Source organism: Bufo bufo, chromosome 2 (assembly GCF_905171765.1).
Source record: "Bufo bufo chromosome 2, aBufBuf1.1, whole genome shotgun sequence".
NCBI lineage: Eukaryota > Metazoa > Chordata > Amphibia > Anura > Bufonidae > Bufo > Bufo bufo.
Window position 1 is genome coordinate 328,543,280 of NC_053390.1, and position 17,278 is coordinate 328,560,557.

The 17,278-nt window shown below is 42.6% G+C and overlaps 2 protein-coding genes across 4 annotated transcripts in view; both read right to left on the reverse strand.

Moving 5' to 3' along the window:
- Window positions 1-219: 219 nt before the first annotated feature.
- LOC120990859 (protein ZBED8-like) lies at window positions 220-13,574 on the reverse strand. The gene is made up of 3 exons (XM_040419743.1): window positions 13,533-13,574; window positions 11,162-11,239; window positions 220-2,043 (listed from the first exon to the last, which is right to left on the reverse strand). Exons 1-3 carry the CDS (start codon window positions 13,572-13,574, stop codon window positions 220-222), a joined length of 1,944 nt encoding a protein of 647 aa, XP_040275677.1.
- A 364-nt stretch (window positions 13,575-13,938) lies between these two features.
- NAA35 (N-alpha-acetyltransferase 35, NatC auxiliary subunit) overlaps window positions 13,939-17,278 on the reverse strand; it is a 64,961-nt gene continuing 61,621 nt past the window's right edge. For all 3 annotated transcript variants that reach the window (XM_040417011.1, XM_040417010.1, XM_040417012.1), the window contains one exon: window positions 13,939-14,221. In XM_040417011.1, the coding sequence (XP_040272945.1) occupies window positions 14,162-14,221 (60 nt within the window). In that variant the 3' untranslated portion in view covers window positions 13,939-14,161. The remainder of the gene's footprint in view (window positions 14,222-17,278) is intronic.

Consider the following 17,278-nt stretch of genomic DNA (forward strand, 5'->3'; position numbering starts at 1 on the left):
GATATGCAGGATGTATTTTTATTGCTACAAATTGAACATAATTAAAGCAGAGTAATTAATCACAAAGACAAAATGTTATATATTGTCAAATATTTATTTCTAATTACAAATAAATGAAATTTTGTATTGAAGCATGGTGTAGCATGGGTAACATACTTAATATAACAACAGTAAACAACATCGCTACATTTTGCAACAGTATGCATAAAACAGCCAACATTAGTGGGAAGGTTGAGATTGCTTCCTTCTCACCAGATCAGAAATTCTTGGGGCAGTCTTTGCAAGAGCACACCGAAGATCATCTTCCACAACAAGTCTACTTCTGTATTTAGACTTGATAACCAACAAGCTGGAAAACCCTGTTTCACATAGATAAGTTGTTGGAAATGGAAGAAGAAGGCGCAACACAGTCTCAGACAGAACAGGATATGACTGAAAATGCTTGATCCAGAATTTTGTAACTGGCATTGTAGAGAAATCAGTTCTCGCTGCATCGTTGTTAATAAGTTCAATGAACTCCTCTTGTGCTGTCTCAGGAACATCTTCAACTTTGACTGTGAATGGGCTTCTGGCCAGAGCAAATGGGGTGTCCGGTAGATTTGGAAAGTACAATGAAATTTCATCTTCAAGCATATGCAAGTGTTCTTTCACAGAAATTATCATTGTAATTCTTTTGTCTGGTTCAATGCCATGTTCCTCAAAGAAAGCAGCTAAGGTAGGCAACATGTAAATATTATTGTTATCCAATTTTTTTTGCCAAAGCTGAAGTTTCATTTGGAATGATCGAACCTTTTCAGACAAATCAAGGCACGTTGCATTTGGTCCTTGCAGTGATAAATTTAACTCATTCAAGATGACAAAGATGTCAACCAAGTAAGCTATTTTCTGCAGTTCACTTTTATCGCTGAAAAGTGCCTCAAACTGTGGTTTTGCCTTCTGATTAAAAAACATTCTGAGTTCATCACGAAGATCAAAAACACGTTTTAAAACTTTTCCTCTTGATAACCATCTCACTTCAGTATGAAATAACAAAGCATTGTGTGTCGCATCCAACTCGTTGCACAGTTGCGAAAACAGTCGACTGTTTAAACTGCTCGCCTTTACAAAATTGACACAACTTATGACGCTTTTCATAACTTCCTGTAAATTTTGTGGCAGCGTCTTCGTTGCTAATATTTGCCTATGAATCATACAGTGAGTTCCAATGACTTTTGGGGACTCATTCAGTACCAAACGTTGAAATCCAGATCGACATCCTAGCATAGCTGGAGCACCATCAGTACAAACACCACAAACCTTTTCCCAAGAGATCTGATGCTCTTTCAGAAATGATCCAACTTTGTCAAATACATCACGTGCAGTAGTTGTCGTTTCCAGAGGTTTGCAAAAAAGAAACTCATCTTTAAAGTCGCCATCATTAATATACCTCACAAAAACCAGTAACTGGGAACAGTTTGCCACGTCTGTAGATTCATCAAGCTGGATACTAAATATTGGAAGTGGAGCAGATTTAATTTCCTGTACTACCTGACTAAGAATATCAGCCGACATGTCATCTAATCGTCTGCGAACAGTATCGTTAGATAAGGAAATTGCATTCAATTTCGTAACATATTCGTCTCCGATCATAACTCGAACAATGTCTTTGGCCGCTGGCAACAGTAAATCCTCACCAATGGTGTGAGGTTTCATAGCTCTGGCAATTCTACGTGCCACCAAATATGAAGCTTCAACGGCTGCTACGTTTTGTTTGTAATACCTGCCACCAGTGTCAAGTCTGGCTTTTTTGAGTGCATCAGCTTTGCTTCTAAAATAGTTGGTATCCCTGCCGGCAAAGCTCGGATGCTTGCTATCAAAATGGCGTTTTAGTTTGTTTGGCTTCATAGATTCAGCTGATAGAACTTCACAACAAATTACACATTGTGGTTTCTCAATCCCTACTGTAATTATTGAGGTAAAACCATACTGTAAAAAATCCTCACTATATTTTCTTATTTTATGGTTCTTCTCTACACGATCCATTGTCATGGGGTGGTTTGTTATCTAAATGAAAATAATATATGACAATAGCTGATGAACAATAATTCAAGTGTTGCCCTGTCTTACCTCAAATGCCTTTAACACAGCAGCTGCTTTCTACAATACCTGCTCTCTGCAAATGTGTGACCAGTTTGCATAAATACAGTGGCGCCAACCCCAGTGTCCGGCTGGAACTCCCGCACGTGGAGAATTGGGTCTGATGACCCACCAAAAACACGCACAGACACCAATACACCAAATGTTAATTCAAATACACAAGTATTCATTCATAACCACAGAACTTTAGCATAAATACAAAATATTTGTAAACCAAATAAATAACTTTAAAATAAATAATAAACAACAAATACCCCCTTAAAAAATAAATCAGCGGTGCTCAGGGTCCCCCAAATATATAAATCAGCGGTGATTCATGTCCTCCCAAACAAATTAAGCCTTGCTCAGCCAAATAATTAAAATAAAATTAGCCGGGCTCAATTAAATCATTGGTGGCAGTGGTGCCCAGCGGTGGTGTCATTAACGAAAAAAACTCGGACCTCAGCAGACAGGCGGCCCGACTTACCCGTCCAGACGTCAGGCTCCTTCAAGCACAGGCAGTGATAGGACATCACTTCCTGTGCGCGAGGATAAGGGGCCGCTGCCGTTGTGCGGGTGTAGCGTTATACTACCCTACCTCGTGAGATTTCGCTACCTCCTGACTTCCTGTCGCACTGCTAATGACGTGAGGAGGCGGTCTTGAGTTTTGACGATCTACGCATGCGCAGACCGACAGTTTATGGAAAATCAGCGGAGTTCAGCTTTACACCGGGACACTGCGCATGCGCAGGAGAGCCTCGGTAGGGAAATATTACGGCCCAGTGCGCAAGCGCGGCTAACTCCGGCCGGCGTAAAGCTGAACTCCGCTGAAATTTTCCATAAACTGTCGGTCTGCGCATGCGCAGATCGTCAAAACTCAGGAACGCCTCCTCACGTCATTAGCAGTGCGACAGGAAGTCAGGAGGTAGGGAAATCTCACGAGCAGTGGCGTCTCTAGCTTTCAAATTTTGGGGGGGCACACTGGGGGCCAGGACAAAAGTAGGGGGGCAGCTATAACAACGATACATTTACACAAGTACGCTTAGAAATGCTGCGATACTTTACCCAATACCTAAAACCGCAACAGGGAAGAAAAGTCCAGCTGTCTGTGGATGACACTTTTATAGAGAGGGGGATCTGTGGATGACACTGCTATGGGGGGATCTGTGGATGCCACATACCGTATATAGCATCTTATGCTATATGTGTCATCCACAGATCCACCCCATGACAGTGTCATCCCCATTTCTCCCTCCATAACAGTGTCATCCACAGATCTCCCTCCCTATAACAGTGTCATCCACAGATCTCCCTCCCTATAACAGTGTCATCCACAGATCTCCCTCCCCGCCTCTCACAGGAGTGTACATATATAACAAACATATTTCACATGAACACTTACAGTTACTTGGCTTGGCCCTTGGGGATCTCGGACGCCACTTCAACACTTGGCCGGGGGCTCGGCGGAGCTGATGTTGTGTTTTATCCTAATGAGAAAGATTTCATAATAAGGATTTGGAGAAGGGGCAGAGGGATAGCAGAGCAGGGAGAGGCTGGTGCTGCTACTAGGGGGTCATACCATGGGGGAGTAATAGAGCCCACCATAATGCCCCCCAGTAGAAATAATTCTCCTTATAATGTGACAGTGCAAAAAATACCCCCTTATGCCCCCAGTTGAGCTAATGTCCCCCATAATGTGCCAGTATAAAATACCCCTATATAGTGCCCCTAGTGAATGCCTCCATAGTGCTCCTCTCCCCCCTTCCTGCTAGTGCCCCCCCATAATGTACCAGTATAAAATGCCCCATATATCGTGCCCCAGTAGATGCCCTCAGTGTCCCCCATAATTTGCAAGTATAAAATACCCCTTCTTATTGCCCCCGTAGATGACTCCATAGTACTCCTCTCCCCCCTTCCCCATAGTACCCACCATAATGTGTCCCAGTATAAAATGCTACTGTACAGAGCCCCCCATATAAAACACCCCTTCTTTGTGGCCTCAGTAGATGCCCCTATAGTGCCCACCAATAATGTGCCAGTAATAAGTGCCCTCAATAACGTGCCACTGCCAGTAACAAGAGCCCCCCATCACGTGCCAGTAATAAGCCCCCCATCATGTGCCAATATTAAGTCGCCCCCCCAATCATGTGCCAGTATAAAGTCGCCCCCCCAATCATCATCATGTGCCAGTATTAAGTCCCCCCCATCATCATCATGTGCCAGCCAGTATTAAGTCCCCCCCCCCATCATCATGTGCCAGCCAGTATTAAGTGCCCCCCCATTATCATCATGTGCCAGCCAGTATTACCCCCCCCCCCCCATTATCATCATGTGCCAGCCAGTATTAAGTCCCCCCCCATCATCATGTGCCAGCCAGTATTAAGTGCCCCCCATTACCATCATGTGCCAGCCAGTATTAAGTGCCCCCCCCCCCCCATTATCATGTGCCAGCCAGTATTAAGTCCCCCCCCATAATCATGTGCCAGCCAGTATTAAGTCCCCCCACATCATCATCATGTGCCAGCCAGTATTAAGTGCCCCCCCATCATCATCATGTGCCAGCCAGTATTAAGTCCCCCCCCATCATCATCATGTGCCAGCCAGTAATTAGTGCCCCCCCCCCATTTTCATCATGTGCCAGCCAGTATTAAGTGCCCCCCCCATTATCATCATGTGCCAGCCAGTATTAAGTCCCCCCCCCCATTATCATCATGTGCCAGCCAGTATTAAGTCCCCCCCCATCATCATCATGTGCCAGCCAGTATTAAGTGTCCCCCCCATTATCATCATGTGCCAGCCAGTATTAAGTCCCCCCCCCCCCCCATTACCATCATGTGCCAGCCAGTATTAAGTCCCCCCCCCCCATTACCATCATGTGCCAGCCAGTATTAAGTGCCCCCCATTATCATCATGTGCCAGCCAGTATTAAGTCCCCCCCCCATTATCATCATGTGCCAGCCAGTATTAAGTCCCCCCCCCATTATCATCATGTGCCAGCCAGTATTAAGTCCCCCCCCCATTATCATCATGTGCCAGCCAGTATTAAGTCCCCCCCCATCATCATCATCATGTGCCAGCCAGTATTAAGTGTCCCCCCCATTATCATCATGTGCCAGCCAGTATTAAGTCCCCCCCCCATTACCATCATGTGCCAGCCAGTATTAAGTGCCCCCCATTATCATCATGTGCCAGCCAGTATTAAGTCCCCCCCATTATCATCATGTGCCAGCCAGTATTAAGTCCCCCCCCCATTATCATCATGTGCCAGCCAGTATTAAGTTCCCCCCCCATTATCATCATGTGCCAGCCAGTATTAAGTCCCCCCCATTATCATCATGTGCCAGCCAGTATTAAGTGCCCCCCCCCATTATCATCATGTGCCAGCCAGTATTAAGTGCCCCCCCCATTATCATCATGTGCCAGCCAGTATTAAGTGCCCCCCCCCCATTATCATCATGTGCCAGCCAGTATTAAGTGCCCCCCCCCATTATCATCATGTGCCAGCCAGTATTAAGTCCCCCCCCATCATCATCATCATGTGCCAGCCAGTATTAAGTCCCCCCCCCCCCATTATCATCATGTGCCAGCCAGTATTAAGTCCCCCCCATCATCATCATCATGTGCCAGTATTGTAATAAAATAAAAAAAACACATACTTACCTCAGTGTCAGCGATGCGATGCAGGCCTCTTCTGGCCTGTGTCCAGCGCTGTAAGGGTCAGGCGGCGTGATGACGTCACGCGCCGCCTGCGCCGGCCTCTGATAGGCTGCCGGCCTAGTGCGCCGGCAGCCTATCAGAGGAAGGGAAGGGGACACACCCCTCCCTCCCCTGCACCGCCGCAGCACAGTCAGATTACAAGGGAGATGAGCGCAATGGAAGCGCTCATCTCCCTGTGCTTGACTGCGGCGGCGGCGGCTCACTTAGGGGGCGGGAACGGGGGCATAATAGGAAGCCTCAGGCGACCCCCAGGGAAGGGACGATCGACCCCCAAAGGGGTCGCGACCCCCAGGTTGAGAACCGCTGCTCTAGACACTACGCTGACAGACACAGCAAACCTTCTTGCCACAGCTCGCATTGATGTGCCATCCTGGATAAGCTGCACTACCTGAGCCACTTGTGTGGGTTATAGACTCCGTCTCATGCTACCACTAGAGTGAAAGCACCGCCAGCATTCAAAAGTGACCAAAACATCAGCCAGGAAGCATAGGAACTGAAAAGTGGTCTGTGGTCACCACCTGCAGAACCACTCCTTTATTGGGGGTGTCTTGCTAATTGCCTATAATTTCCACCTGTTGTCTATCCCATTTGCACAACAGCATGTGAAATTGATTGTCACTCAGTGTTGCTTCCTAAGTGGACAGTTTGATTTCACAGAAGTGTGATTGACTAGGAGTTACATTGTGTTGTTTAAGTGTTCCCTTTATTTTTTTGAGCAGTGTATAAATGAAAATCAAAATGTCCGTAATTTGTATAAATTCTTCAGCTGATATAGTGTCATTTGTTATTTAATCCCATCATAATTCATCGGTATTCAATCGCATCAGGTATGTATATTTTACTTTCCTGCGATGTAGGTGATGATGTACAAGAAGTACTAAGATCTGTTACTTTTTTACATTCTATGCATAATGTATTGCTTTGTACTGGCAAGAAGTAAAAATTTTACCACATTGTTAGGTTTCTTCTACTGCGTCTCTCTTTTGAATGCTGACACGGATCCTCTGACTTCCCTCCTCGCAGCTGATGAAGACTGCCATTCGGCATCCCACGTGGTCGGGCTGTTAGTTACTGCAACGTGATGCTGTGAGCTGTAAGTCTTTACAGGGCCACAGTATTCTTATGTCACAAATAGACAATTATTATATCGGGGGTCTTTTCTTAGATTTGTTTAACCAGTAGTACCAAACGCATTTCGGAGCAGCAGGCTCCTTTCTCAGTGGCTACAGGCATTGTGTTTCTTAGTGCAATTTATACTTTAACCCGTAGAGGACCCGTATCATACATGTACAGCGCAACCATACGTGACTTAAGGACCACCATGCTCTGGGTGAAAATGGCAGGGGGACCAGGGTGCGATGGCTGCTCTTACCGACAGGCAGCCATGCTGGGTAAGGGCAGGATCGGGTATTTTGGCTCCCCTGCAGCTCCGTGTGCTGCGATTGGCCGATCAGTGAAGACTGGCACATCGCAGCGCCAGAACCACATGTAAGCTGGGGGAAGGGGGACAGGGGGAGGTGACCGGTGCTGAACAAGTTAGAACCTGTCCCCTCCGAGGTTAATTTCTGGGGACCTCAGGAATTTATTTAATGCGACATGGCAGCTAAAATCCATGTCTGTTTATTCAGGCCTGCTGTGCGCCAATACAGTAGGCTACAAGCACATATGGGGCGTTTGCAATAAGGGGAGAAAATTGGGAACATATACTGGGTGCATTTTCTCCTTTAACTCCTTGTGAAAGTGAAAAATTGGGGTCTGCTAGTACTTTTTAATTTTTACAAATGTGTACTTTAAATTCCTTTCTCTAGTATTTCTGCCTTCTGTGAGACACCTGTTTGCTGAAAAGTACCCTTTCCACCACTTAAAATGTTCGTACAGGGGTGTTCTTTCCAAAATGGGTTTCACTTCTTGGGGTTTATCATTTCTGGGGACCTCAGGAGTTTATTTAATGCGATATGGTAGCCAAAATCCACGTCTCTTTATTCAGGCCTGCAAAAAACAGTTTTTGCACTTTGCTCTAGAGACCTGCTGTGCGCCAATACAGCAGGCTACAAGCACATATGGAGTGTTTGCAAAAAGGGGAGAAAATGGGGAACATATACTGGGGTGCATTTTCTCCTTTAACCCCTTGTGAAAGTGAAAAATTGGGGTCTGCTAGTAATTTTTCATTTTTAAAAATGTGTGCTTTGAAATCCTCTAGTATTTCTGCACTCTGTGAGACACCTGCTTGCTGAAAAGTACCCTTTCCACCACTTAAAATGTTCGTAAGGGGGTGTTCTTTACAAAATGGGGTCACTAGTTGGGGTTTTTCATTTCTGGGGACCTCAGGAATATATTTAATGCAGCATGGCAGATAAAATCCATGTCTGTTTATTCAGGCCTGCAAAAAACATATTTAGCTGTTTGACTCTAGAGCCCTGCCCATACATTATATTTGAGCACATATGGGGTGTTGGCGTATTCCAAGGGGAACAGAATGTGGGGTGCATTTTGTCCTGTTACCCCTTGTGAAAGTGAAAAATGTGGGTGTAAAGCAACTTTTTCTAGAAAAAAAATTAATTTTTCATTTTCACAGCCAAGTGTTTCTTAATTCTGTGAAACGCCTGATGGGGCAAAGTGCTCACTACACACCTTGAAATATTCCTTGAGGGGTGTAGTTTCTGGAATGGGGTCACCTTTTGGGGGTTTCCACTGTAGGAACACCTCAGGGTGTCTTCATATGCAACATCCCAATTACCATTCCAGCTAAATCCGCTCTCCAAAAGCCATATGGTGCTCCTTCCACTCTGAAGCCTGCTGTGAGCCCATACATCAGTTTTTGAGCACATATGGGGTGTTTCTGTAAACTCCAGCATCAGAATATTAGATTTAGAGTTTTGTTTGGCTGTTGACCCTTAATGTGTTGCAGAATTTTTTTTAATGAAAATTTAAAATCTGCTAAAAAAAAAAAATAAGTGCAATTTTGGAGTTATTACTATCTATTATAAAAGTTGAGAAATTGAAATTTGCTAATGTTTCCAAATGTTTGGTAAATTTGGTATTTTTTTTTATAAATAAAAATATTTTTTTTTTACTCAATTTTACCACTTTAAGTAAATATGTGAAGAGAAAATCTCAGAATGGCCTGGATAAGTAAAAGCGTTTTAAAGCTATTACCACAAAGTGACACATCAGATTTGCTAAAAATGGCCTGGTCCTTAAGGTGAAAAATGTCAGGGTCCTAAAGGGGTTAACACTGGGTGGGATTACATTTTCAGAGTTATACAAAAACTGGCATGGCTCTTCACATGTGATAAGTAGGTGTAGCTGTTTGTTCCTAACAGTCCATAAATTGAGTTATACTACCCCTCCACCATACAAACTCTCACAAATTTCTACATTTATAGGTTCTCAAATCACTGACAAGCTAATACGTTCCACCATCAAAAATAATTCACTTTAGTTAGGAACGCTATAGGGATTAGATAAAACGAATACTTAATTAAATATACAAAAATGTGTGAGGAAAAGTGACCTACTAAATATATAAAATTCAAAGTGACCAAGATCTATCCACGGACCCTGAGGCGGATCGAGGTATTGCGTGGAAAACCACAGTCTGCGATACCGCTCAGGTGTGGATCTCAGAGTTGATGCATTATGGTAATTCACATGATGCATCACCTCTATATATTATTATAACCCAGGACTCCTCACATCTCAGAGTTATCCTAATTCAGTAACAATAACCACAGTAGTTATTCACTACATCCAACCACTTACTAGAATAAGACACCGATCCCTGTTCCCATAGTGCTGCGCTATCCTATTTTTAAAACCGCCGTTTGGTCGCTCTAATATCAGTATGCAAATGTTTTGACATTCGCCTGTGATCGCCTCATAGAGGGGGCGGGTAAGTGGAGCGGGTTGTTTGCTGCGGCATTGCCACGCCTCCTGCTTTCTTATTGACTGCCTCAGGGGCTTGATCGAGAAGAGGGGAGGAGTCTCCTTATATAGCGCGTGTTCTTGCGGCAGCGTACGGCCACTCAGTGCTGATAGCTGCAGCCTCTGTCACAGAGGTTAGCAGCTGGTTGGATTGTTTGTCCTTCTACCCACATTTTATGCTCCTGACGAGCCAAACATGGCGAAATGCGTTGAGCGATTAGTGGGGGCAAACCCATGTTTTTGAATTTTGCTTGACTTGCATTCACACAACAGAAGTGGTCTGCGTCAATCCAGCCCTCTGTAGTATGTGAACAGGTGCACTCAAGCTTTTCGCTCACACCCAGTTAGTTAGTGTCCCTTAATTCGTGCTCACAGGGCCAGCAATCAAGACATCTGGTTCATATCCATTAACAGGTGGTTCTTGATGGAGGCCTGACCTAGTGAGTAGATGTTTATCAATGGATTAGTTTGTTAATTTAGTCCAGGGCCATCTAGACTGGGTGATTGAGCTGAGCACCTTGTCCGTGCCACGGTGCGCACATTTGGTTGTGTTCAGATAACTATAGCCTGCTGGCATGGATTTGCAACCTTTTGTAGTGCACCTGAAGTGGATTTCTCAGTGACTGTATCCACACCTGAGCGGTACCGCAGACTGTGGTTTTCCACGCAATACCTCGATCCGCATCAGGGTCCGTGGATAGATCTTGGTCGCTTTGAATTTTATACATTTAGTAGGTCACTTTTCCGCACACATTAGTTTTATCTAATCCCTATAGCGTTCCTAACTACAGTGAATCATCTACAGGTTCTCTTTCGCCATTACACTATATTTGATATATTAATCCTTCATAAAGCTCTGTTCTATCAAAAACGCATATGCGTTTTCACATTACCACATTCATAATTCATCATACCATATGTATAGTTGTGACTAAACAGTTTTTCTTGACCAATTCATTTATTTTTAATTTATTATTTTTATTTGTATGCTCCCATTTTTCATCTTCATTTACCATTCTACTCTCTACCAAAATCACTAATCTTTTTGTAATATCAATCCCCAAACGGTGCCCTAAAAACGCATCTGAAAAACCTATCTACTTGCAACCAATTGAGTGTCTTTATTTTTTCATTATTTTTATATGATGGGGCAATTTTTAGACCTAAACTAGGTGCTTTTGTATAGGTAATTTTTGGAATGGAGGTTAATGTAGGGCCTATTAGTTTGTCTTCTAGGATGTGATGCAAATGTTTATTTATTAATCTTTATATCCCTTTATAATAACTATTAAAAGGGATAATTAGATCATTCTTCTTTTCTTTATCTTTTTTCCCCATTATATTCTCTATAAAGAAATCTTATAGCCCCCATCAGCCTCAGACCACAAAATAAAAAAGCACTTACCTTTTCTGCTTCTGGACGCCGCCGCTCCTCACCCGCAGCTAGATAGTCTTCATCTTGCCGCCGGCTGTACTGTGAAGGCTGCGCACAGCATGAGATCACAGAGCACACACAGCAGATAGCCAAGGACCAGGAAGCGGTGAGTACAGAGCCTTCACCGCTTCCTGGTACTACGGTACTAATGAGCGCTTCCATAATGGAAGTGGCTCATTAGTATTCGCCCCATAAGACGCAAGAGCATTTTTCCCCCACTTTTGGGAAGGGGAGAAATGCGTCTTATGGGGCGAAAAATACGGTAATCTTTTATTTTGTAATTGTAATACCTTTTTGGGATATTACAATCACAAAACAAAATAAAAGATTAATATGTAATACAAAAAACGGTTACTAAAAACAGCTATATATTGTCTTCGAGTTGCCATCTTCCTAGATGGCTGATAAATATCCCCACCAGCCAATTTAGGAGACTGAAAAGAAATTGTACTACAACTGAACAATTTGAAAAGGAAGCACAAGAATTAAGTGAACAATTTATAAAAAATAAATAAAAATTACCCTTTAAAAATAGTTGAGAATTCCTTGAACAAAGTTAGATTGATGGAGAGGAAATATAATAATTTAATGGGGGGGGGGGGGGGGGTAGATGAAGAAAAGAAGAATGATGATACCTTATAGCCAATGAGGAAGGTGCCTGCTGCTCCGAAACCCTTTTGGTACTACTGGTTCAACAAATCCAAGAAAAGACCCCCCGATATAATCATTGTCCATTTGTGACATAAGAATACTGTGGCCCTGTAAAGACTTACAGCTCACAGCATCACAGAGCAGTAACTAACCGCGTGACCACGTGGGACGCCGAATGGCAGTCTTCATCAGCCGCGAGGAGGGAAGTCAGAGGATCCGCGTCAGCATTCTAAAGAGAGACGCAGTAGAAGAAACCTAACAATCTGGTAACATATTTACTTCTTGCCAATACAAAGCAATACATTATGCATAGAATGTAAAAAAGTAACAGATCTTAGTACTTCTTGTACATAATCACCTACATCGGAGGAAAGTAAAATATACATACCTGATGCGATTAAATACCGATGAATTATGATGGGATTAAATAACAAATGACACTATCAGCTGAAGAATTTATACAAATTACGGACATTTTGATTTTCATTTATATTTACTAATCATGGATACATTTTCAGAAGATAATGGACATTAATTTTTGCATCAATCATGTATATCTGAATATAAACTATTAGGACTTGATCAGGATCACGCATTGAGGGAAAAAGATAGTTTTTTTTATGAATTTTTCTATTTTAACATTTTATATTATTTGATGTATACCGGCATATATGGATGGATATTTGATGTGGTGGACTCCAACCTCCCCCAATGCATTTGAAAAGCACCTAACACAGGTGTATATTCACATTGAGGTGGAAGGGAAAGCACGCCATCAAAATACATCCAAGTTGGTAAAACCTATTCTACAGGTTGGCCAGTCAACAAGAGTGTACTTCTGTTAATCCTATAAAATAGGTAAATGTTAGAACAATATAGTTCTAACATTTACCTATTTTAGAGGATTAACAGAAGTACACTAGTTTGGTTTATAATTCTAATACTTGTATTTGTTGTAATAAACTATTTTTGGTACATCTTCTGGTGATAGAGTGCCTGTTTAATACAAGATAACAGATGTAAAGTTGGCAGATTTTAAAACCAGCAGCAGGATCCGCCCATGCTTTTTACAGCACAATATCTTGGTTTTTCCACAAAATAAGCAATACAAAAAGGTATCTGGTGGGCGCTCAGCATAATTCTCTCAATAGGATTTAGGCAAGCCAAACATGCACCCTCCATGTGCCCTGAAAGGGCTTTAGGGAATCATTAGGCAGCGTGTTAGGGTACATGTTGAAACCATCAAGTAGCAGTTGTATAGCGAATACAGTAGATCTAAATGCAATCAAATGGCATAGTACAAGTGAGCACCACCACTGGAGAAATCTTATTTTTGAATTTTCCACATTCCTCTCCCATTTATCCCAAGTTATTTCTTATACAAACCCATATGCTACTGCAAGTCACAGTGTAGTGTCCTCTACCTTTTACACTTAGATTTTTGGTCTGCTGTAGTTCACATTAAAGGCTCCTTTTCATGGGCTGACAGAGCAGGCACAAAAGAGGAAACTTATTCCTGATGACTGCACGCTGATCAGCTACATTTACAAGCAGATATTAATTTGTGACAGATGATAGTTACTAAAATCGTTCCCAGTCTCCATGTTTGTTGGCATAACATCCCAGGTTACACGGGGTGAAGTGATGCGACAAACAAGAATTTTTTGTGCAGCATGAAAAATGCGATCACCTGAAAAGCATTTGCAGAACAAGTGTTCGTACAAATATCCATCCCGTTCCTTGGCCTGTGTAAGAAGGGTCCTAATTTGCATTATTAACCTGTGGGAGGTGTACTTGCTTCAGTGGGCAGCCCAAAAGAGAGAATTAGCAAAGTATGAAATTCTGTTGGTGACCAAGCGCTGCCCAGGCACAGAAGGGCAGGCTTTAGGAGGGGGGTGCTTACTCTGTATGTATGTTGGCTCACGCTTTTATACCCCAGCAACCAGTATGAAACATTGATGGATGCAGTTTTGTTCCTAGTCTAAAGGAATCATTGAAAGATAAATTAAGTTTAACACTGTTTGCCTCAAAGGCATCATGAGACTAGAAGTGCAGTAGTTCATTCTGAACTTAATATGAGGAAGGAAGACACTCTGGATGTTTTAAATATTTAATGGAAAAACATTTGTTATAACACAAGATCCCACACAGCCAATTTACAAAGGATTGTCCACCTTGTGGCTTTACATAAAAGTAACCAGTGCACGAAAAAATAAAATGGAAAAAAGCCTAGTTTCACGTGTGTCCTGCACTGAGCACACATTAATTAGACCATAACACGCTTCTTATGAAATGCTTTACAGTCTCTTAGCTGATCATTTATACCAGTTTTACAGCAGGGAAATACTTGTGTGCAGAAAAATCAAATTCAGGGGGAACCTGCATGAAAAGAGAGAACAGGTTATGTAAACGCAACAAATACAAAAGGAAGAAGATAACAAATCACCACTACGCCCACATACATGACCTGTTCTTTCCTTACCTGTAATACAACATAACTCAGATGAGGAAAGCTGAATTTATTCTTTTACTGGAAAAAAACTGCTGAAGTTGCCTGACAAACATTCAGCTCTTTAATCTCTTCAGGACACAGGGCGTACAGGTACACCCTTATGTCCTGGTACTTAAGGACACAGGGCGTACCTGTACACCCTGTGTATTTCTGATCACCGCCGCGCAGCGGGCGGTGATCGGAAGCCAGGGCCTGCTCAAATAATTGAGCAGGCACCTCGGCTAAATGCCCTCGGTTTGTCGGCGATCGCTGCAAACCGCAGGTCAATTTAGACCTGCGGTTTGCTGCTTTTACCTATTGCGGCGGCGGGCGGTGCCATCGGGTCCTCATGCGGCTGTAGGGGGGACCCGATGGCATGGAAGGCAGCGCGATGTCTAAGGAAGGCATTGCGCTGCCTTCCGGTGACGAGCCTGTGAGATCCAGCCCCCTGGATCTCACAGGCCGGAAGCTGAATGAGTAATAAACACAGTATTACTCATACAGCCAATGCATTCCAATACAGAAGTATTGGAATGCATTGTAAAAGATTAGACCCCCAAAAGTTCAAGTCCCAAAGTGGGACAAAAAATTAAGTGAAAAAAAAAAGTTTCATAAATAAAGTTTTCCCCCCAAAAAATTAAAAGTTTCAAGTAAAAATAAACAAAAACGTCATTTTCCCCAAATAGTTAAAAAATAATTGGTAAAAAATAGGAGGAAAAAGTATACATATTAGGTATCGCCGCGTCCGTATCGACCAGCTCTATAAACATATCACATTACCACCGTAAAAAAATCTAAAACAAAAACTGTGCTAAATAAACCATTTTTTTGTCACCTCACATCACAAAAAGTACAACAGCAAGTGATCAAAAAGGCGTTTGCCCACCAAAATAGTACCAATCTGTCACCTCATCCCGCAAAAAATGAGCCCCTACCTGAGACAATCGCCCAAAAAATAAAAAAACTATGGATCAGAATATGGAGACACTAAAACATCATTTTTTTTGTTTGAAAAAAGCTGTTATTGTGTAAAACTTACATAAATAAATAAGAAAAGTATACATATTAGGTATCGCCGTGTCCGTATCGACCGGCTCTATAAAAATATCACATGACCTAACCCCTCAGATGAACCCGTAAAAAATGTAAAATAAAAACTGTGCTAAATAAACCATTTTTTGTCACCTTACATCACAAAAAGTGTAATAGCAAGCAATCAAAAAGTCACACGCACCCCAAAATAGTGGCAATAAAACAGTCATCTCATCCCGCAAAAATCATACCCTACCCAAGGTAATCGCCCAAAAACTGAAAAAATTATGGCTCTCAGACTATGGAAACACTAAAACATGATTTTTTTTTGCTTCAAAAATGAAATCTGTGTAAAACTTACATAAATAAAAAAAAAAGTATACATATTAGGTATCGCCGCGTCCGTGACAACCTGGTCTATAAAAATACCACATGATCTAACCTGTCAGATGAATGTTGTAAATAACAAAAAATAAAAACTGTGCCAAAACAGCTATTTCTTGTTATCTTGCCTCACAAAAAGTGTAATATAGAGCAACCAAAAATCATATGTACCCTAAACTAGTACCAACAAAACTTCCACCTTATCCCGTAGTTTCTAAAATGGGGTCACTTTTTTGGAGTTTCTACTCTAGGGGTGCATCAGGGGGGCTTCAAATGGGAGATGGTGTCAAAAAAACCAGTCCAGCAAAACCTGCCTTCCAAAAACCGTATGGCATTCCTTTCCTTCTGCGCCCTGCCGTGTGCCCGTACAGCGGTTTACGACCACATATGGGGTGTTTCTGTAAACTACAGAATCAGAGCTATAAATATTGAGTTTGGTTTGGCTGTTAACCCTTGCTTTGTAACTGAAAAAAAATTATTAAAATGGAAAATCTGCCAAAAAAGTGAAATTTTGAAATTGTATCTCTATTTTTCATTAATTCTTGTGAAACACCTAAAGGGTTAACAAAGTTTGTAAAATCAGTTTTGAATACCTTGAGGGGTGTAGTTTCTAGAATGGGGTCATTTTTGGGTGATTTCTATTATGTAAGCCTCGCAAAGTGACTTCAGACCTGAACTGGTCCCTAAAAATTCTCAGAATGGCCTGGTTAAGTCAAAGCGTTTTAAAGTTATCACCACTTAAAGTGACACTGGTCAGATTTGCAAAAAATGGCCTGGTCCTTAAAGAGGACCTTTCACTAGAATAAAACATCTAAACTAACTATACAGACATGTAGAGCGGCGCCCAGGGATCTCCCTGCACTTACGGTTATACCTGGGCGCCGCTCCGTTCTCCCGGTATAGCCTCCGGTATCTTCATAGTTAGGCTCCACCCAGGGGAACCTGCCGGGGTCTCCTTCTCCCATGCTGTAGCGCTGGCCAATCGCAGCGCTCAGCTCATAGCCTGAGAGAGAAAAAAAAAAGCCTCTCAGGCTATGAGCTGAGCGCTGCGATTGGCCAGAGCTACAGCATGGGAGAATGAGACGCCGGCAGGTTCCCCTGGGAGGAGCCTAACTATGAAGATACCGGAGGCTATACCGGGAGAACGGAGCGGCGCCCAGGTATAACAGTAAGTGCAGGGGATCCCTGGGCGCCGCTCTCCATGTCTGTATAGTTAGTTTAGATGTTTTATTCTAGTGAAAGGTCCTCTTTAAGGCTGTGTCCTTAAGGAGTTAATCATCTGAGTAATGATATATTACAGGCTGGTAGTAAGCAAGTAAGAAAAGAACAGGTTATGTATGTGGGGGTAGCGAAAGTGATGTTTTAAAACGTTTTTGTAGTGTTTTTTTTTATTTTAAATAAATAAAAAAATTCAGCAGCTAGGTGTTACCGGACTATTTGTAACTGGTGACCTGTCAGAGGATCTGATCAGTGGGGGTCTGCCATCTGAGACCCGTGCCGATCAGCTAATTGAAAAGGCCCTTATCGCT